Below are 21,651 nucleotides of genomic sequence, written 5' to 3' on the forward strand. Positions count from 1 at the left end.
ATTTTCAATTCTGTTAATTTTTTCCCCCATTTTAAATATCCTAGAAATGGGGTTGGATTAAAACAAGGTACAACAGTTTTTAATTCAGGTTGTTTTTATTTTAAGTTTAATGTTAATTCCATGCTGTGTTTCAGTAAGAATACAGATTGTTTATCTGTGGCTCCAGTCAGATATCCAGTAGTACAAATTAGCTTCAAGTTACATATACTGAATGAAAAAACAGAGGAAAGAATGAGACAGAAAAGAGAGAAGAGAAAGAGGGGTAGAGAAAGAAAAAATAAAGTATACTTATGTTTTAACAGATGCAGGTTTCAAATTGACTCGATCATTTAATTTTTTTTCCCAAATGTTGATACAAACCTGCTTTTTTCTGAGTATGGGGAACAAAGCAACAAGGCTCCTTCACGTGTCTTTTTTTTTTGTTTTGCTTTTTTTTTCCGTTAAAACTGCTACCAGCCATTTCCTGAAATCAGCAAGAGTGTGCGCAATACAGTATTTCAGCACAATGTACAGTCCAAATCACTACAGGACATAACCACTAAAACTGTAAAAGTTTTTAGGCATTTTTGCTCCACTTGGATATTCAGAATTCTGCCAACTTCCTCTGAAACTGTAACAGAAAGAAACAATGAAAGAAAGGGCACTTTGTTCCTTTGTCTTAAAACACGAATGCCCTTTGTAAAAATTTAATTCTCTAATTTTCAACCGATGTTTGCACTAACACAGAAATATTACAGTTCCCACATCTAATTATAGCAGATGTTTCGGTAATAAAAATTAATTTCTGTAATTACATGAACAATACTCAAAATACATCCAGCAAACTGATAAAATGCTGTGGAAAAAAGCAAATAAAGAAAGAACTGAAAACAAAGGGATCCGAGTCTATTAATTACCAAGACAGCCTGTACCGGGGGGGGGTTGGGAAGGGGGGGGGGATCTAGGGACTCTCTAAGCATTGCCTTTCCAATACCTGTTATTTAAGTTTTTAGTTTTCATGAATCTCAATGAAATGGGGTAATAAAAAAAGAAAAAACAACAAAAAAAAAACAAAAACAAAAAAAAACAAAAAAAAAAAAAAAACCAACCCCTAGGAGGCCAGATGGGGCATAGAGCTAATGAGGAGAGCCTGGGTAAAAGCCGGGGTGGGGAGGCTCTCTCTGTGACACGGGGGCAGGGGGCACGAAGGCGGGACTAGGAAGGGGGAGGAGTCTGGGTTTGGGGTCTCGTATTGGCCATGAAGTCTCACTGGTTTTCATCCTCTGCATCTTGCAGCGCTTCTTTATTCTGTTCTTCACCTGAGGAGAGGGGAATAAAAGGAGTAAGTCACCATCTGTGCGCACCGAAGCGCTGCCCGTGATTCTGCTACGAACGTGTGTCCTAACGCCCTCCATAGGGTCCCCTTGCCTTTTTAGCAACCATGTTCTGCAGCCTGTGATTCCACTGCAATGTGCTGCATGCCTTCTACAGCAGTATTTGTTGGGACACTTTACAAGCTAAGCAACTGCAAATAATGAGCATAATTTTTTTTTTACTCAAGACACTACAGTAACAAATTTGGAATTACCAACTGAACAAATAGGGCCAAAACTCCGACCACGGAAGACCAACATCTACAAATGTTTTCTTAAATGAGTGCATTTAAGAAAATCCACCTGATGTCATGCAATAAATCCACAACAGAGTTTTAATGCTTCCCCCCTCATCCCAATTTGGGATTCCCAATTGTGTGTGTGCACTCACTGCTGAAAGCCCAGGAGAGTGCAGACCAGTGCGTGCTCTCCTCTGAAGCACACTCATCGCACCGCAAGACAGGCTCACACAGACCGAGTCAGAGAAAGACACTTCATGTGCAGCTTAACAGGCAGACTTGCAGGCGAACCATCCACCAGCAGGGGTCGCTATTGAGGAGCGGCGGATCCCAGCAGATCGAATCCTCCCCAGCCATTGGCTATGTTACCGCCAAGTACGTGCCATGCACTACAACAGTGCCTTAACCGGATGGGCCACCCACCAACTCCTCAAAGGCTACTCTTAAAGTTTAATACCCTAATAAAACTATATTTCTAAAATGGCAGAAAAAGATTCAGTAGAAATTATTTCATGAACAATTTAATAGAATCAAAAACAGAACTTGATTTCCTTCATATGTATTACTGAAAAGGTGTTAACTTCCAATAGAATTGTCATTTTATAGCTGATCATAGATACCTATTGAGATTCACAGAGACAGAGATTCCAGTAGACGGCTGGTCATTTTGTGTCACGGTACATTTTGGGTTTTCCCTTACTGAAAAGTCAAAGAATAAAAATGGCCATTTTATCAAACATTTTGCTGTGGGTAATGCCCAGTAACGTCTTATTGCCACATGACGGCAAATGCTGTCGAGTAAAATAGATAAGAGTGCTTCGCTAGCCTTAAGCAACCTTGAACTGACGCGGGAGGGGAAATAACTGGTAGGCGGCAGCAGCCTGACTGATGACTCAGACACTGCGCCGAGGTGGCGTAACGCCCGTCTGACGGCTGGCATCGGCAAGCTGGCGCAGGGGGACTCAATTACACAGCTGAGAAAGACGGGGAGTGGCAGGGGGAGGGGGGGCGGGGCCAGGTGGGCAGGAGGAAGGGGTGTGCTGCTCTGTGACGGTCGCCATGATCCCTGTGAGGAAGGAAAGCGGCCGTGCAGAGGCTTTAATGCACGGTGTTTTTTTTTTGGTTTTTTTTGCACGGATTCACACAGAACGCTACTCGGCCACTTCTGGCCCAAGCAGAAGACACCGCCGGTGTACGAGTGCTTGGGCCAAACCGTACTGGCTAAATCTACCACCATTTTTAACCAAACCTCCACCTCCCCCTTCCATACATATGCCTCAACAAAGCCCTTTCCAGAAAAACTCCTGTACTCTTCTTTAAAGGAGGGGGGTTCCTGTTCAGATGAATGCGCCCTGGCAACAGCGGAATCGTAAAAACAGCCATGCAGAAGAGGCACTACAAAAATGCAGTTAGTTCTACACAACCGTGAACCGGGCCAATTAACCAGGGTTTGGGCCGGTTCCGTTTCAGAAAAACGGACTGAAATTCTGCTTAAATCAATTCTTCCCAAAGTGAACTCAGTAAAGTCAGGGCGATCCGCTGAGACGGCGATGTTCTCTTCTCTGGTTAAGGGGCCTGAACAGAAGCGTTAACCCCTCTCATAAGACCCCTCTGATGCGCCGCAGCCCCGGACGCCACGCTCCCAAACGCACTTAGAAATACACACCGCCTTTCTGGGCGCGTGCCAAACAGTCACATTCTTCCTGTGTGTAGCTTTCACTTAAACCTGGGCGTGAATCTTAAGCTTTATGTTTGACACTGTATCCTGAAGGCATAAATGCTCAGGAATTTCCCTTTCAATCCACGCATATTGGCATTAGTGTGACAGTAGCACAAGTCTGGAATGTACCATTTCAATCTCATCTCCTTATCAAGAAAGCTGCAGTCTCCAGGCAGTCTAGTAGGCTGCTACCATCTACTGGTAAAAAAGAATAACTTCATTTTTTTAGTAAACAATATTTGATACATTGGATGCAGCATTTCTACAGCAGTTCCATAAGATTACCAGTTAAAATTTGGAACATTTCAGCTCAGTTTACACTACACAAAAATGAGTCTAAATTGCTTACTGAGGTAAGGGTATGAAAAAATAAATAAAATTTTAAAAATCTGAAATAAAATAATTTGACAAGGGTGATATATTTTCAGCAAAACAAATTTCAAAAGCAGCCACTATACCAACCATCCATAGCTGTACTTGACACTGAAACCCCCACAGCAATCTGGGATTCATGTCAGTGTTTGTTTGGAGAGAGCAAAAATGAGCAAGATTCGAGATTTGTCCAGCAGAAGGAAAAAGAACACACCAATAGGCTTAAGGCAGCAAACTGTACACCCAAAATGGCGGATTACGCTGTGAAAATGGAGGTCCGGTTTCTCCACGTCTGCACACGGAGGGCTGGGAAAGCAGGGCCCTTACAGGGCAAATGGGCGTGGTCTGCACGGACAGAACGTGCTGCTGTTGAGCTGCGTACAGCAGCAGTCAGACAGATGGTGCTAAGCCAACAGGAACCTGCAGAGATCCCTCCCACTGACATACGCGCACCGAACACATCCATTTTAAACAACGGTTATCAAATGACTTCTTATCACTGAGATGCAAGTCCAGTGTGCTGTCAAATCCCGACTAAAATGGCAACCCAGAAACGGCAGAGAGATGGTTCCGGAACGCAAAGGTGATGCAGAAACAGCTCTGGCCTGAGGCACAATGACAGAAGAAGGTGAATTGACTACACTGACAAATTACTGCAGTTCGCATTGAATTTCACCCCTTTCTGTTGCGATTTCTGATCATTTCAACAGTGCCCAGGCTCAAGTTTAATACCAAACGCATGGGTGATGTCACTGACCTGACCTGGCAAGTCAAGTGATCAGATAAGTTCATTGATCAGAGTTTCAGGTCGCTTGATTTTATTATTATTATTATTTTTTTAGCAAGAGCATCTCTCATCTGGAAGGACTTTAAATGGACGGGCTTTGGGAGTTCTGAGATCAGGGAGCTGGGATGCAGCGGTCTGGCTGGGCCTCGGGGCAGCCCACCGCAAGTTAGGGTACAAAAGAACCACTGCGCTTGTTTCAACCCAAACCTTCAATTCACTCTTAACATCATTCTAAATTTAGATCCATAGTTCAATTCATATAAACTTTCAAATTGAAATCCATTGACAGAAACAGTCAAAACTATTAAACGGTACACATGCTGTTAGAAGCCCGTTTTAGTCAAGCAGTGTAGTGAAAGCAGAGAGCCCAGGCAGACACCAGCGCTAATCACCATGCCTGGTTAAGCTGGAGCTCTGTAGAGGTGCACCTCGTCCGCACATTTAAATAAGGGGGGGGGAGCATTTCACACCGCAGGGTCCTTCACCGGCGTGTAGGGCCGGCCGGACCAACGCCGCGACGGACGGGCGCGGAACGAAAGCGGCGGGCGGGCGTGGCGGCTGGCCGGTCGGTCGGCCCTACGGAACAGGCAGGCGATGCAGAGGCCAGTTAGTGGAGAAAGCCACAGGTAACACTGAAGCCGGGAAGAGTGACTTACAACGTACAGTTTTTGTTTTTTGGGGTTTTTACAGGGAATGACGTTTTTCCTTAGGAATCTACGCAGAGGGAATGAAGGGATAAATAGGGAGAAAAAATGAGTTACATTAGAGTAGGAAAGAGATCTGTAAGACATGCACTAGGGTAGGAGAGGTGGAAAGAGGAGGGGGGAGAGAGGGAGCTGCAGCTGCTGGCATTAACTGAGGGCTGCTGTAAAGCGAGAAGCAGGAAACTGGGAAAGAAAGACAAAGAGAAAAGAGGGGGGAGGGGCTTCTATCCCATTAGCCACACCTCTCCCCCAAAACCTGCTGCTTTACTAACATGTTTCTCAAGGGAGAATCCCTACCATGAGCTGGCAGATGTGACATCAAGTTCCCTAGCAACAGCACACTTGAAACAAACCCAAATAGATGAAACTGATGTCCCCTTATTTGCAAACCTTTGATATATTTGTTACATGTTATTTTTTCATAATGGGCATGCGTGTACAGTGGCAAATGGTAGTATATTTACACTAAATTTCATGCTTATGCACCCTCATAAAACAACAGATTTGGAACCATTTCAGAACATTTAAAAACAAATTTTCACCTCAGAATTCTCTAAAATACCTACCATATCAATGTTCACTGTGCACACTAAATACACCTGATAACGAGGCCATTGCATTCACAGCAATCATGTCAAAAGTAAAAGGTTATTCAAGCATTTTGGCACACAGCAGTTCCATCCCTAGAGGATGAAAGGGAGGCGCCATCTTGGCTCATTTGTTTCCACGGAAGCCGTTCAGTCTGTTAGGATAGCGATGAAAGCACTTTACTAGAGTACTGGCTCTGCAGGATCCAGGCACTGCCACCTGCCCCCACCATTACACTGCAGTCCCATTTACTGATTAACTGCAAGATTATAATGCAATTCCAAAAAAGCCCAACCAGGGACCTGGACAAGGCAATTTCACTGCCTCCATTATCCTCCTATTAAACACAATGTCATAGCTACGCCCGAGCAGCCGAAACAGAGGAAAAGCAGTAAAGCAGTTTGGCAAAACTAGCAATAAACCTTAGACACTACACTATTGTCGTAGTCACATCAAGGTGAATGCAACTTTGCCAGATTCTTCAGACACTGATTTTCATACCGTAGCTACATGCCTCTGGGGTCACTAGCATGGGGCTTTATTTTTTATCATCATCTATTGCCATCAGCTGGCCGCACGGTGCGGAAGTCAGCGTTTCCTGATTGAGCTGGCGGAGCCGAATACAAGCTCATCCCTCAATCACAGCATGGTATCTCTGTGGAATTGGGAACGGGGGGGGGGGGGGGGGGGAAGAAAGTTCACTGCCGGCTCTGTGATGCACTTTTCACAGGGTTTGCGGAAGCGCTCTGGTTCTTACCATCTCCCTGCATGTCTGAAGTCCATAGTGTCAGGTTGTCACGTAACAACTGCATGATGAGCGTAGAGTCCTTGTAGCTTTCTTCACTCAACGTGTCCAGCTCTGCAATGGCATCGTCGAATGCTGCCTTTGCCAACCTGCAGCAAACGGGGACAGAGGGAAACCGCTTGTAGCTCTGGAAAAATTTTTTAAACGTATGCCTCTGAAGATGGCGCCAGTTACGGTAAAGCTAGTGATAAACAACGGACATGAATGGATTTTCAGAAATTGCTATTATCTCCCTCCATGAGCTGCATCACAGACTAAATCTGAAAGGTGAAACACAAACTTCACAAAGCACGAGAAAGAATTACAGAATCTACAGGGAACAAAGTATTAAAGGACGTTTTCTGCACCGAGTAGGTCACGAGAAAAACTAAATTGCAAATATTTTTGAGGGGGTTTGTCCTCAATAAATCAAATACTTTTTGCACAATACACTTTGTGTGGTCTCATCTCCAAAACAGGCCATCTTGATCTGAAATGTTCTTAAAGCGTTGCTTTCCTCTATTTAGTTTTTCAAAAATACAGATATTGAAAAACCAGGTTCAGAAACTGAAAATAAGGCTAAAGAAATATCAACCAACTTCACAAAGCCTAAGAGGGTGAAAAATAACTGAAAAGCCAAAACGAAGGCCAAAATCAGAAACTCCAAAGCAGACGGGCTCTGAAGAGGAGAGAGAGGACGGACGGGGGTCTTACCTGCACGCACGGTCAGGGGAATTGAGGATTTCATAATAAAATACGGAGAAGTTCAGTGCAAGACCTAAGCGGATGGGATGTGTGGGTGGGAGTTCTATCATGGCGATGTCGCTGGCAGCTTTGTAAGCTACCAAGCTGTTCTCTGCCGCCTCCTTCCTGTCGTTCCCTGTGGCGAACTCTGCCAGATACCTGTGATAATCACCTTTCCTGGGGAGACAATGACAGGAAAGGCTGAGGCTCAACTCCCTCTGCAAGGCCTCTTAATGTAAAAAAAAACCCAAAACAAAACCAAAAAAAAAAAACCCCCATGCAAGTTAGTACATCGAGTGTGACCTCGTCTTTCAAACTAAAGCTGGGAGCCATCATGCTGAATGTGTGATGTCATTCTCTGGGCTCCAAAAAAAAACCTGTTGCACAAATAATCCCCCCCCCCCCCCAGTCTACTGATACTACATACTAAACATTGCTTTTACACAAGAACACCAGGCCACAAATTTTATTAAATGCACAGAAATTGGTTACAGTTTAAGTAAATACTCCAAAACACATGTACGTACAAAAAGTAAACGTATACAAATAAATATATAACGTTGTTGCATGCCGCGACAAACATATACATCAAGGAAGAGGATTCCTAGACGAGGTACAGAAAGGGTTTGCAGACGTACATTTTGTAGTAGAAAACCTTGGATTCTCCCGAGTTTGCAGATGGAATGAGATGCTTTTCCAGTACATCCAGAATGTCATTACAGATTGATTTCAGTTCAGTCTCAACCTACAGGGAAAAGGTTAAGGTTAATACATGGACCACCACGGCAATTATAAATCCTACTTCTAAAACATAATTTAAAAAGTTAAGAAATGCATTCGAAAAATGAAATAAAAAGCCCAATTTCTTACCCCAACACCCAACCCATGATTAGCAGGACATCAAGCAAGCACACATTGTAACGGCTCCAAAAAACAAAGAAAAACAACAAAAACCCCAGTCGACGTTCCAGCTGGTTAATGTTCCGTCGGTGCTGGGTGCATTGCCCAGGGTGCACTGTGTAGGGTGCAGGGCGCAGGGTGCAGTGTGCAGGGTGCTGTGTGCAGGGTGCTGTGTGCAGAGTACAGAGCGGCAGGGTACAGAGCGCAGGGTGCAGAGCGCAGGGTGCCATGCAGCCAGGCTGTGGTGGGGTACATTTTTAGCCTGGCATGCAGCCTGTCCTAAGCCCACCCGTTTGTGCGAGCCAGACATGGAGAGGGGGCGGTGGGGAATCACTGGTGAGGCGGGCGCGGGTGCAGCCAAATGCGTAGCGCTAGCTTGGCACCGCCATCGCTACGCCAGCGAATAAGCTGCACAGTACGACGTCATAATAAATGATGGTATGCACCACACTATCATTTTTCTTTCTTGTGCCACCCTCCCACCCCCACCCACAAAAATGTACAAAGTCCACCGCACAACTGACACTCGCTGCCAAATGCGAACCCCAAACGTTTTGCTTTTTTCTTTTGAGCTGCCCTAACTTTTTTGTGCAACGTTCCGTTCGTCACACGGGAACAAAGAGACAGCACAAGGCACGCTGTCGGGGGCTAGTAAATGAAAAAGCAAAAGCAGAGAAAAAGTGAAATGCGCTCTTTCAGACTTTAAAATGGGCTTTTTCGGAAGCCCCCCCCCCATCTGACAGGACACCCCGCAAGCCCCTGTGTGTCGCGCTGCTGGCTCACCGTTTGCCTGTATTCCCGGATCATTCTGAGTTTGTCCTCTCCGCCCTTGTTCTCCTCCTTCTGTTCAATACTGCTGATTATCCTCCAGGACGCTCTCCTGGCGCCGATCACGTTCTTGTACGCCACGGATAGCAGGTTTCTCTCCTCCACTGTGAGCTCCACATCCATGCCGGCTACATTCTTCATGGACTCCACCATTTCTGCAGGAAGGGAGGGGGGGGGGGGGACAAGTGAGAACCCACTCATGCTTTGCCAAATAATCCTGCTAGGTACCCCCACCCCCCTCCAGCCTAAGGCTAGTGCCAGTTGGGATCACATTGTGACTCACTACGTAAAGGAGAAAATGCAGCCATTCGGGTGGCTGTAAGCTCGACTCATTCGTAGCGTCTCCCCTCATCTGGTGGAACCACGCAGAGCTGAAGGCATCAAATAAACATCTAGCCTCATTACTATACTAACATTATATCCAAAAAGGCAATGGGATCGAAATGAACTTTATTGACCCTGACTGAAGTAACAGACACAATGGCCAGAGCAAGTATTCTAACACTTCCACTTGACTGTGTGCCAACATTAGTGCTGGATCCGAGTGACGAGAAAAGAAAAGGCACCAAGAAGCAGAACGTAAGCCTATTACTGCTGTATTGTTATCACCCGTACACCAATTGTGTATAAGGGCACCATTAAGTATGTCCATGAAGCAAAGGAAAATTACCCAGGACACCCAAATACTCAAGTGAAACACAAAGATGAACTATTTTCAGAATGTGAATACCAGTGTTTAAGAAGGAGCGCTAATTTTGGATCAAGGCATCAGCTACACTGGAAATGTTTGTACCAACCACATGTACCGTACTGAAAACTGCCAAAAGCAACTAGGCAGATGAAGTGCTTAAAACTGGCCAATACATCACACATTGCATCTCTGCTGCATCAATATACAAGGCTTAGCAGGGAACAATTTTTCCCTTGTGTGGGACCATTTCTATTGCCAACACAACAAAATATCTTCAAATCAAGCAGTTATTTAAAGATTTATCAGATTTTTATTTATTATTCCTCAGCCAGGAAGTCCCACAGAGCATGGCATATCTTTACAAGGGGACCTAGCAAAGACACAGTAACAACCACCACATGACAAGACAAACAGAACCAGTTCTACTCCCATTTCACTAACATCTCCTCCAACTGATCAGAACCCATGATGCAAGGCCTAGGAGCAGCTCACGCACGAAACGCCCGCATTTTACACCGAATGTAAGCATTCTGCAACAAGCCCGGCAAAAGGGCGCCACCTAGCTCTTTCAAACATTCCACAGACACCCAACTGGTAACTGCCGTTCCCGAGTGATCGACAGGTTGAATCCAGCTTTGTGTGTAAACGTTTTTGTGGATCTGGCTCCCTGCTGGGACAAAGTCATTGTGAGGACCTCAGACGAGTGTGTGTCAAGCAGCTGCACCTTCAGGGCGGTTTTTTACAGACCTTAAGAGGACCCGTATAATCCGCCCACCTCCACGGCTGCAGGGCCGAGGCAGGGCTGTCATAAGCTCCGTACTCATTCAGAGGGCCCAGCTTATGGGAAATACGCGCCACACCTCTAGGAAGTGGGCTGATCCCGCACGGATCGCACCTCTAGGAAGTGGGCTGATCCCGCACGGATCACACCTCTAGGAAGTGGGCTGATCCCGCACGGATCACACCTCTAGGAAGTGGGCTGATCCCGCACGGACCACACCTCTAGGAAGTGGGCTGATCCCGCACGGATCACACCTCTAGGAAGTGGGCTGATCCCGCACGGATCACACCTCTAGGAAGTGGGCTGATCCCGCACGGATCACACCTCTAGGAAGTGGGCTGATCCCGCACGGATCACACCTCTAGGAAGTGGGCTGATCCGCACGATCCACCTCTAGGAAGTGGGCTGATCCCGCACGGATCACACCTCTAGGAAGTGGGCTGATCCCGCACAGATCACACCTCTAGGAAGTGGGCTGATCCCGCACAGATCACACCTCTAGGAAGTGGGCTGATCCCGCACGGATCGCCCCAGCGTCCGCTGACCACTCCGGCAACTGTCCCCGCTTCCACAGACGGCCTCCCACGTCCACTGACCGCCCGGCACACAGCACGCCACAGAATCTCCCTGGAGACGAGTGGAAGGCCAATCGCAGTGATCGCCTTAACAAACCATTTGAAAAACGAGCAGCCTGACTCAGATTCACCCCTCCCCACCTTTAACTCCAGCACAGAGCCTCAGGGCTTAGGAGCTCAAATGCTTTAAATGCCTGCACTTAAATCCAGAATTTTCCTTTATTTAAAACTGCGCTCACATTTTCAATGAGCAGAGGTCCTGGATTTCCTCCTCCTCTTGTAATACTAACAAGACACACAGACAACAGAAAATTTGTCCCAAACCGAAATCTGAACCGATATAGGCCGAATTGTTCCTCCCACTATTAAAAATCATTTATTCCAACTTAGTGATTCATCAAGTTCACTCTGTGCATCACAAATTATACCAGTGACTCAGCAAATGCAGCCAACGCTGGATCTTTTTAAAACTTTGATTCTTCATTTATTTAACATTTTCATCGGTGCGTAAAAAACATGGACCAGGTTTAATGTAACAGAATAAACTACAGAGATCAGCCCTGTGGAAGGGAAGGGCTGAAAAAAAGGCAGTTGGGCTCGGAGGATTCCGATGATGTCATGCCTAACCTTGTGGAACTTTGGCCTTTACCTCCCAGCTAGCTGCCCAATAACTCAGGGGAACCTCAGGGGAAGACAGGGGCATTCCTGGATACTTCCAAGCTGTTCCCAACAGTGATTCCACATACTCAGCGGCCTGATATTAAACCGTGTCAATCTGAGCACGGGCATTTACAATGCTGATAAACTAAAGAGGACAGCAGACTCTGGCGTCAGTGAAACCAGTCAGGCTATTCCTGTTAGCCCAAAGAAACAGGACCTTCAATGTAGTGTCGCCATACCCAAAATTCCATTAAGTAAAACTGCAGTCCCCCCCTCAAGAGCCAAATGCAACTGCTAGCTTTTCACATTTAAAGCACGTCAAAGGGGGTGGGGTGACCGTGAATAACGTGAGGTCGTTAGAACGACATGCCAAAGTCAGGCAGCTCAAACGAAAGGAACTGGTCGCACATGGGCTCTTGTGTATGCTGCAAGTTAAGAAGCTATAGTATATACCCAATCAAATGTCACCATCAGGGAAGGCAGAAATGTAACAACTCAACAGGGGCCAATCACATGCATGTACCACAAAACACTAAAGCTATGCAGCAGGTACTACCATTAGCGCACATAGACCAAAAAAAAAGGAAAAATTAGTCAGGTCTTTGAACAAATCCATCATGAATTACTTTTTAAAATCTTCATCTCAACCATAAAGTGACATTATGCCTCATGTTGTACAGAATCAATAGACTTTATCAAACCACTCCCTTAAACTGATAAGGCAGTTGGCAATTTGTCATTATTAACCATGTATTACAGTGCATGCTGAATACAGGGATGGGTGATAAGACCTGTATCCTCGCTGGAACAATATCAGCCATAATACTTTTCCTGCAAAACTTCTCGGAAAAGCCATTACAGGTATGACTGATAACCAGCTAACAAGCTGACCAGTGTTGCTGGCCTTGAAAAGCCTCGATTAGCAAAAATATTTCAACCAATGGTGACAGACTTTAAATAGAACTGTGGTAGAACTGCACAGTATTAATCTCCCCCTGTCACAAAATTAACCATTTGTGTGCCTTATTGAAAAATTTCATGGTAACCAGAGCTTGGAATCCATGAATTATATGCATTGCATGCATTCATATAATATGAATAAAAAGGATAAATGAATGAATATTAGTATGCATATATTATCGCCGCTGAAATCACAGGCCCCAGCATTTACTGTTTAAGAACTACAGTAATGTTATTAAATTTAAAGCTTATCAGAATTTTAAACATCACTTTGCCAAAACTTTGTTTTTGAATCATGTTACTTAATCCTGTGATATTAATGGCATTCTAAAAACAGTAATATGATTCTTGGGCCATATTGCTCACCTTGTAATGAATATCAATATCAGTGCTAAATTCAGAGACCTGTTATAAAAAAACCAATCAGGAACCTGTGTCTCCTTTGCCCTTTCGACATGAAAATCCAGCGGGACCTGAAAAGCCAGAGGGAACAATGTGTGCTTTAACTACCCAAATCTATACACGATTACTAGTTCCCTAAGGCACCAAACTATCTTCACAGGTTCAAATGACTAGAGTTAGACCCAATCCAAATATGAATGGCATGGCTCACTTTACCCCTACCAGCTCAAAGTAAAGAACCACACCCGGTTCGCAGGACGGCCTGGCCCGGGCAGCCTGCGGGGAATCCGCACAGACACCATCTGCGCTCTACCGGATCGTTCCTTCTGACTCAGCAGGTTTTAAAACGGACCTAAAGGTCGTCATCCAGAACGGCACAACTTAGTTTTTAGTAAAAGTGGACTGCGCCAAGCGTCCCTTCTCCCTACACGCTCTGCACACAGCCGCCGACTTCGCTAACTGCTACAGGCCACGGCTACAGGGAGAGGAGGAGCCAGAGCCCGAGGGGACCGAAAGGGGGAGGCCCCAAATAAACTTCTCAGGAACGAGAGCAGAATACTAAAACTCCTGGGATGGGGTGGGTTATGTAATAAAGCCCTACATTGTAAAACTAAGAGACATGGAAGAACGGGGAGGAGGAGAGAGACATACTACCAGACAAGCCCATGGTGACTGACAAAAAAACCAAGAACTACATAGGCAAAGTAGACGCCATGAGCACAGCTCGGCCATTGAAAAAGGCTGACATCAGCAAACATGGCTTCCCAAGGAAGAAAGGTTGTGCAAGTACTACCATCTCAACAAAGCTGATACAGAGATGCATTTTATTACAAACGAGTAAAATGCATTGCAAGAGTTCAATACATAAAGTCCCCATCACTCTTAGAGAGGAGGAATGCCGTGCACTGGCGGCACAATAGCATAGGCGCCTGCCTGCCACCGTCGTGGGGACAGTGAGTGACGTGGATCTTTAAATGTACAAACCCAACCCCATTTACTTTAATGTGCATTATATGATCATATTTATCATTATTATCCGCATGATTATCATCACCATTGATTTTTACTACTTTATTTTCCATTATCCTTTCTAAGTTTTCATGCGTGGTTACTGTTCGTTCATTTCTAGTCTCTGCTGTTACATATATGGTCAGTGTTTGATGCATGTCCTTGTTTTCTTTATTCCTGTATGTTTCGGCAATACAAATGCAGTGTTGTCATGCCAATAAAGCAATCTGGACTGAATGGAGATATCAATTTTATCTGAGTCACAATTTGAAAAACCTTGTTTCAGATTTACAAACACATGAAGAATTAGACTTTGACACAGTGATTCTTAGATGCAGCAGAACAGCCAAAGGCCTGAATAAATCCACATTTGTCGTTAACCTTATTATTTTTAACTGAAGTACACAAGCATTAGACCTTCTTCGCAAACTCAGTGAGGTCGCTGAAGGCTGCAAACCTAATCATTTTTTCTTATAATTGCTAGACTTTAAAAGTTAAGGACTAAAGGCGATCATGTCTGAGCCTGTCAACCTACAACAAAAACCCACGTTTACCCAATGCCAGACATGCAAGCTGTACAGAGTAAAAGAAATGGCAACCAATAATCCACAAAACAGGACTGACCCAGCAAACTACTTAAAAACAATGCACCAAAGGTTCAGACATTTCGAATAAATAAAAAAAATCATTTCCATAAGGCGGATATTTAATTATTCTAACACACACTTCCAGGCAGGAAAAGTAATATCTACGAGCTGCCAATTAAAGAGGGATTTATAGCGAAATGAATATTTATGAGAACAAGAAAACCGTGGGTGTTGCTCTATTTCTCAACAGGCATCCAAATATGATCCCAGTAACCAATTGGAGCGCTCGTGGTCAGGTTTTGGAACAATCCGCTTAATGGAGAACATTATTCCGTTTCATCTCCCTAAGAGATGAGCTTTGTGACTCAACCATTTTTGGTCATTAGTTTGCAAGTTTGCAACTCTATGCCAGTAATAATGAAAACATCAAGGCAAAAACCACACCACTAATGTAAATCACAATGTGCTTAACCTCATAGCAGCTCCACAAAAGGCACAAGCCAGCATTTCACACACAGCAAAGCAAAGTCATGCATTTGACAGTGTAGAGAGACAGGAGGAACAGGGGAGAGCGAGGGAGAGATGTGCGATAAAGGTTGCGCGGTCGGACTCGAACCGCCGACGTCGCGGCTCGCAATGAGCATGCGGACAGTGCTCCACAGGCCACGCCACGAGACATCCCCAGGCACACGCTTTTATTCACACATCATATTTTGATACATTATCAATAAGATAAGGACAGCACTCACATTGTGAATTTAATATTTTTGTATGAGCATTTTTGATGCACTGACATTTAAATTCACTTTTACTCCAAATCTTTCAGCCAACTACTGTAATGGCAGAAGTGGTACACTGCCAGGTGAGAGTGGAATCTCATTACTGGTGTCTAAGTGAAGGCATTTACCACAGAGAAGGAACACGGTCAGCTACATAGAGACAGGCCAAATTAGCAGCTCCTTCTCACTGGCTGAATAAAAGGAAGGAAGCTTACTGTTGTTGTGGTTTGTCATCGAATCTACGGGATGATGTGCTCATCAGAACTGGTGAAAAGCAAGCCGTATGCATTCTACTACTATGGCACTATGCAGATTGCACCATTTTTGTCCTACTGAAAGCAAACCTCCATGACTCCCCCACCCAAAAATTCCAATGGTTTCATTGCGTTGAGTAATTGGGGGCTTCTGTTTGTTTAGCAGCAAACTCTAAAGCCATAAATGAATCCCAGCGCATGCGCGGTTGGACGACTGATCTCCCGTCCTGTCCGTTGTCCCTTCTGCATTCCTCTGCCTGAATACAGTCTAAAACCATCCAAGGGGACCGTAATCAAGGACTGGTCTCTTCATTTCATATAGTCATACTTTGCTGGGGGGTCCAGGAAAGTATGACAAGCATAGGTCACTGATTAGGCCTATATCATATGCTTAATCTAAGGAAACTCTTTATTTGGTATAAGGTGTTGCTCCCACTCACCACACCCAAGGTTTTGTCTCACGATTGCATGTGCTATAAAAAAGGAGCATATGTTTTTACACTGGCTCAATTCAGATGCTGTACTGTCTGGCCAACATGTATTCCAGTAATAAATTTTTAAAAATTTAACTTGCAAAAAAAAACAACAACAATCAAAGGAGGGCAGACTGTCCACTCTTTTATACAAAAAATAAAATACATTTTTAAACCAGTTCACCACTGAAGCAGGGCAGACAAATAGTTAGCTCTCTCTCAATAGCCTGGAGCAAGAAGTGAAACAAAGCACCACGCTTTAATTATAGAACATTACTACAGCATTTGCAAGAGTCCTGTTTTTTTCGACCCAATACAACCATTTTAAGCTTTTCTCTCCCCTCAAAATCAACCACGGTACATAAAAACTACTCAAATACTGAATTGCTTCTGGTGTCATTGATTCATTTGTACACACGTTTGGATTTCACCATAAGGGAAATGGTGCATTTTATACAATATCACTGAATTATCTTGACTTCTTGTTTAGGTAACGTTCTGGAACACATTTAACTAAAACGGCTAACGACTTAAAATCGGATGCAACATATCAACACAATCAATGCCAAGCTGCTGATCCATTGAAAGTCCCCCCCGCCCCCTCCCATGTGCCCTACCCTGCATGATCTTCAAAAAATAAAATAAAAGCTCTATACTTCAGCCATTTTATGGGGCAAGCTTCCAGACCTGCTGAGTGGCAGGGGGAAACGTGAAAGCAAATCCAGATCAAAGAGTGAATTTGAATTTGGCGTAATGAATTACTGAGCCCAATGGCAGAACGATTCACACACCTTAAACACAATGCATCACAAGTCAGAGAATCCCACTGGAGAAATGAAGAGCAGACTAGCCACGGGCTGCGGTGGACAATTCCCCACAGCCTCTGGACACAATGGCTCTGATCTGCAAACACATTCTTAGAGTTGTGAAACTGGTTTACACGAGAGGGGGAAACAGACAGCACCTTCAACTGCGGGGCAAGTGTATTACATTTAAAAACAGAAAATTATTCTATACTTTATAAGAAATACTGTACAAGAAATAAAACTATCCAAGCTCTCAGGTGCTTTTAAGCTTTTTAAAAAAAATGTTTTAATCAAAAATTCAGTTCTTTGGAGACGGACTCTGCCTTAGACTGACATGTTAATGGTAGTTGCCTCGGGGAGACTGCCATGACGACATGGAATTCTTTAAAGATTCTCAGGCCACCAGCACTGCATCCAGCAGAGACGAAGAGTGGGGTGTGCAGCTGCACACAAACGGGAAAAAAATGACGGCGAGGAAGGTGAAAAGCCTTCGGATGACAGCAAAACTGTAGATGTAACACACACACACACACTTAAGCCAATCAAGTTTTTATCTGCACCATGGATACAAGTTTAATTATAAAGAAGGCATTATGCAAGTACCACACATGCATACCCCCCGGTGACACCAGCTACGCACATCCATCAGTTGGGGAAAGCTTCAATTGAGGCTGAAAATGTTAGTCTCCCTACATTTGCAAGCACTTCTCATTACAGCAAAGACCTGATCCGGTCTACCCATCACACTAAATAGACAAAGTAGGCCAGAGCAAAAAATCACATTACAATAGTTAAGATCTATCCCCAATGAACAGCCATCCTATTATAGAAACCCACTTGTGAATGGAGACTCCTCCTCTAATTGCATTCAAACATTACAGTGACAAATCATGTCAAACTCTCAGTCTCTGCCTCACATGAAAGCTAACCAAGCAGCAATTGCATGATTATCACATGACCTTGACAGATTTATTGGCAAGTTTCTAGTTCTTGAGGCAGCCAATGCACCATAAAAATTATTTACTAGAACAAAAGTGATTGCGGTGAATAAAATTGTTTGAGCACATTGATTCAAAAATGCTATAAGATTATGAATATTTTCAACTCATTTGAACATATGCAACTGAACTGACACAAAGCTGCTTTAGAGCTTATGTTTAAACTTATCCTACACAAAACGGCATCTTAAATTTGTCAAGCTTCTGCTCCGCAAAGCCTGAAAATACACTCTAATGACTGCAGAGCAAAAAGACTTGGATCTACCTTGCTGTACCTGTCTAAGTGGAAATTAGCAAAAACTACGCTGCTCCCCATCACTAAACTATTCGATGAAAGGCATTGCTTTATCAAGTCAAAAAATGTTTTATTGTAGTCTGGGTTAGTCACTCACAGAAAAGTCAGGAAGGCTACTGGGTTATATAGGTCTGTAGACACAGTAAAAGGTTGTGACTTGATTACTAAAGACTAATTCAATAAAGCCACTGCAAATGGCCGCCAATATCAATTCTAAACATATTACATGCAGCAATAATATGCAAACCTAAGAGGCAGGTTTTCAGACCAACTAAGGCAAGGTTGAAAGATCTGACAAGTGCATTATACATAATACATAAGTTGTCAGTTATTTCTATTCAGTTTTGGAACAATTTAGCTTGTATGCTCAACGGCTGAAAGAAGGAAGTAAACGTATTTCTGCTGACTACTTCGTGCAAGCAACCATGGATTAAAAATTATACGGAGCTATAACAATAAATTAAGATGTCATTTGGCTTGACGAGAGTAACAACTAGTATAAAACACATCTGACAACAGGAGCGACGGCCTAAGAATCCTTTTTAGCAAAACAATTTTAGACCTAACATGCACTAATAATATTAACGCTTCCACAGCAGCATAATATTTTTCCAATAAACCAAGCCAATACGCAAAGATACTGATGCCTTGTCTAAATATTAAAGACGCGGAAAATTGTGTAAATGATTTAAAACCTACAGATCATGAAGGTTGCAGACGTTTCCCCACCTCGTGTGGGTGTTTTATGAATGAACTCTGCAGGCCGGACAAAAACAGGGAGGGGCCTCTTCAATCTCTTCACTTAACACGAATCTTAACGCATTACTAACAGGTTATAACTGAAACGTCACGTTTCCATGCATCTAGTATGCACTGGAAGACACCTGATTAACCATTTACACTGCACTGAGCCAAATCCACATGAATCTGCTAGTTAACGAGCATGCCAGTGCTAGCTAGATAGCTTCACCACCGCCATTTTGGCATCAATTCTAAACCCCTTGTCAACATGGACAGCAAATTAAGCTTACGGTCCAACAAGACAATCGAAACATACATCCTCATAATAAAAATCTACCACGCAATCAAAGCTACCAGGCTAGCAAATTGCACATCCTTCCCGATTGTCATTCACAATTGCACTTGACTAACACTAGCGTGCTAATTTTGCTAGCAAGCATGTCGCACAACCTCTTGCTTGCTACCACACCCACATTCTACAGCGCAAAAAATTTGCCCAGAGTAAGCACGCTTCACACAAATAGCCGATAAATATAAATATACAGGCACTTGAACAAATTATATTTGCGTAGTTGGCAATAGCGAAGGTTGGAAACTAATAAATTTGCCATCTCTCCCTCTAAGCTATATTGACGAGCTAAGTATCAGTTTCACTGCCATAACTAAACGAAGCGCTAGTCTGGCAATAAAAACTGAACTCAATTGCTATTAGTAGCTAGCTTGCAGGTAGATGTGACTAGCGGTGGCTTTTTTGTAACAGACGTATACCCAAAATTAGCAGCAATGTGTACTTGTCAGCAGTGTCAAGACTGCGCGCGTGCCTGCTATGACATTTAGCTAGCTAGCTAACGTTAGCCAGCCGCATGCGGACCGGTTAACTAAAAAGCTAGCTACATCAGCTGAATGGTCGTATCGCTCATAGCTAGCAGCCTTGAAGCATAGCCAGCTAACTAGCCAGGTAACCAAGCTGTGTATTAAGCAATTTAACATGTTATGCGTGTTTATACAAACACATTTTTTTTGAAAACACGTGCAGCAAAATCTGTCACTCAAAATGGAAGAAAAAATAAATCAGAGGTTCCATTAAGCAAATACTAGACGGCTAGCAAGCACCCATTTCATCGCCGTCGCCATATTGAACTCTCCCACACACCCGTCAGTGACACACTAGCTGGTCAGCCACGCTTTAGAACCCATTCCAAACCAGAGCAAAACGTAACCAACTAAGTATTAAAACGTAAAATATATAAAAGCAAATATATTGATATCCTTATTTATACACGACACATGAAGTAAGAGCCAGACCTGTTACGTAAAATATTAATTACATGTCGCTATAAAAAAAGCGACATGCTAGCTGGTTGGCTAACGTTAATTCATTTAGCTAGCTAATTACTAAATTAGTGTTAGCTCAAAATACTAGCGAGCTAGTTATCTTGCCAGCCCACCAACTGTTGTTTCTATAAACATTACTGAATATGCGTCGTAATACGCAGCGATGTTTTCGTTCAAATAATGTGTCTGATAGTCTACCATACTGGACTATATGAATTTGCTGCAAATTCACTAGGTACGCTATTCCAGTTGATGAAATAAAACGACACTCGACTTCATCCCCATTTCGGGCTTACGAGTTATCTAGTTAACAAACGGTTAACCAGTTGGCCAGCTAACGAAAATTAATGTTCACCCATTGTTACATTGCTAGCTAGCCGCCATTTTACAAGTCCCTTGGCTAATTGCATGTTATTCCCGTTACAAAACCGACCACATGCACGATCGCAACGTATAACGCATGAATTAACTGTGTGTGCGGCCTGTGTCAATGGTCGATCATTTTTACAGTGACACAAGTAGCAAGCAATGTTAGCTTCTTTCCATATCATATAGTATCCTTTCTCTGCCCTCCTGAAACTCTCATTGCCCGCCATTTTGTCTCTTCCACGATCCCTCACAAAGCGTATCCATCTTCAAACCACCTCTCCCTCTCTTCCAAGCCCCCCGCTAGAGGGAGGGTGAGGGGACACGGAATGAGCGAATGTGTGAGAGAAATCTAGTCGGCAACCTCCACAATTCTCTCAAAGCAACACTATTTTCACTCTTACCGTCATATCTCTCAGCCTGCTCGGCAAGTTTGGCCTGATATACTAAGATTTCTCGATCTGCCATGGTGTTCGGTGCCTGGACTGGCGTTTTTTCCGGGCGGAGGAACAGAGGCTCGACGTTAGGTGCGTCTGTCTCAGTCGGCGATTCCTAGCGGAGCAACAGTGGCTCAGCGTCCCGACTCTACCGGTAGCACTGGACTAAAAATGGCGACGGAACTCCATCCGGGAAACTAACCCAGTCCTCGCCACACACCACCCTCTCTCCCCTTCTTCTTCACACACATATTAGATCTCCACCCCTCCCTATCTTGCGCCAATTCGCCACTATAGCAACCACTCCATGGAAACGTTAGAAACGTGGAGAACCTAATGACATCGGTTATTTTTAACCTACAAAGTAGGTAGTTAATGAAACGATTTTTAAAAATATCAATCGCTTATTTGCAAAAGAAGAAAACATTAATTCGGATGTGAAAGAGCTATATATAAACACGAGATAGGTGGTTAGCTTGCTACTT

The 21,651-nt window shown here is 43.9% G+C and overlaps 1 protein-coding gene across 2 annotated transcripts; it reads right to left on the minus strand.

Moving 5' to 3' along the window:
* Positions 1 to 76: 76 nt before the first annotated feature.
* Positions 77 to 21,390, minus strand: ywhae1 (tyrosine 3-monooxygenase/tryptophan 5-monooxygenase activation protein, epsilon polypeptide 1). Of its 2 annotated transcripts, none has more exons than XM_064351466.1 (6): positions 21,134 to 21,390; positions 8,974 to 9,173; positions 7,929 to 8,035; positions 7,261 to 7,467; positions 6,520 to 6,656; positions 77 to 1,298 (listed from the first exon to the last, which is right to left on the minus strand). In XM_064351466.1, the coding sequence occupies exons 1-6, from the start codon at positions 21,195 to 21,197 to the stop codon at positions 1,246 to 1,248; spliced, it is 768 nt and encodes a 255-aa protein (XP_064207536.1). In that variant the 5' UTR covers positions 21,198 to 21,390; the 3' UTR covers positions 77 to 1,245. The 2 variants fall into 2 exon arrangements, with proteins under 2 accessions (XP_064207536.1, XP_064207537.1); XM_064351467.1 differs by lacking the exon at positions 21,134 to 21,390 and adding an exon at positions 20,142 to 20,160.
* Positions 21,391 to 21,651: the final 261 nt, after the last annotated feature.

The sequence above is a fragment of the Anguilla rostrata genome, chromosome 9 (assembly GCF_018555375.3).
Source record: "Anguilla rostrata isolate EN2019 chromosome 9, ASM1855537v3, whole genome shotgun sequence".
Taxonomy (NCBI): Eukaryota; Metazoa; Chordata; class Actinopteri; order Anguilliformes; family Anguillidae; genus Anguilla; species Anguilla rostrata.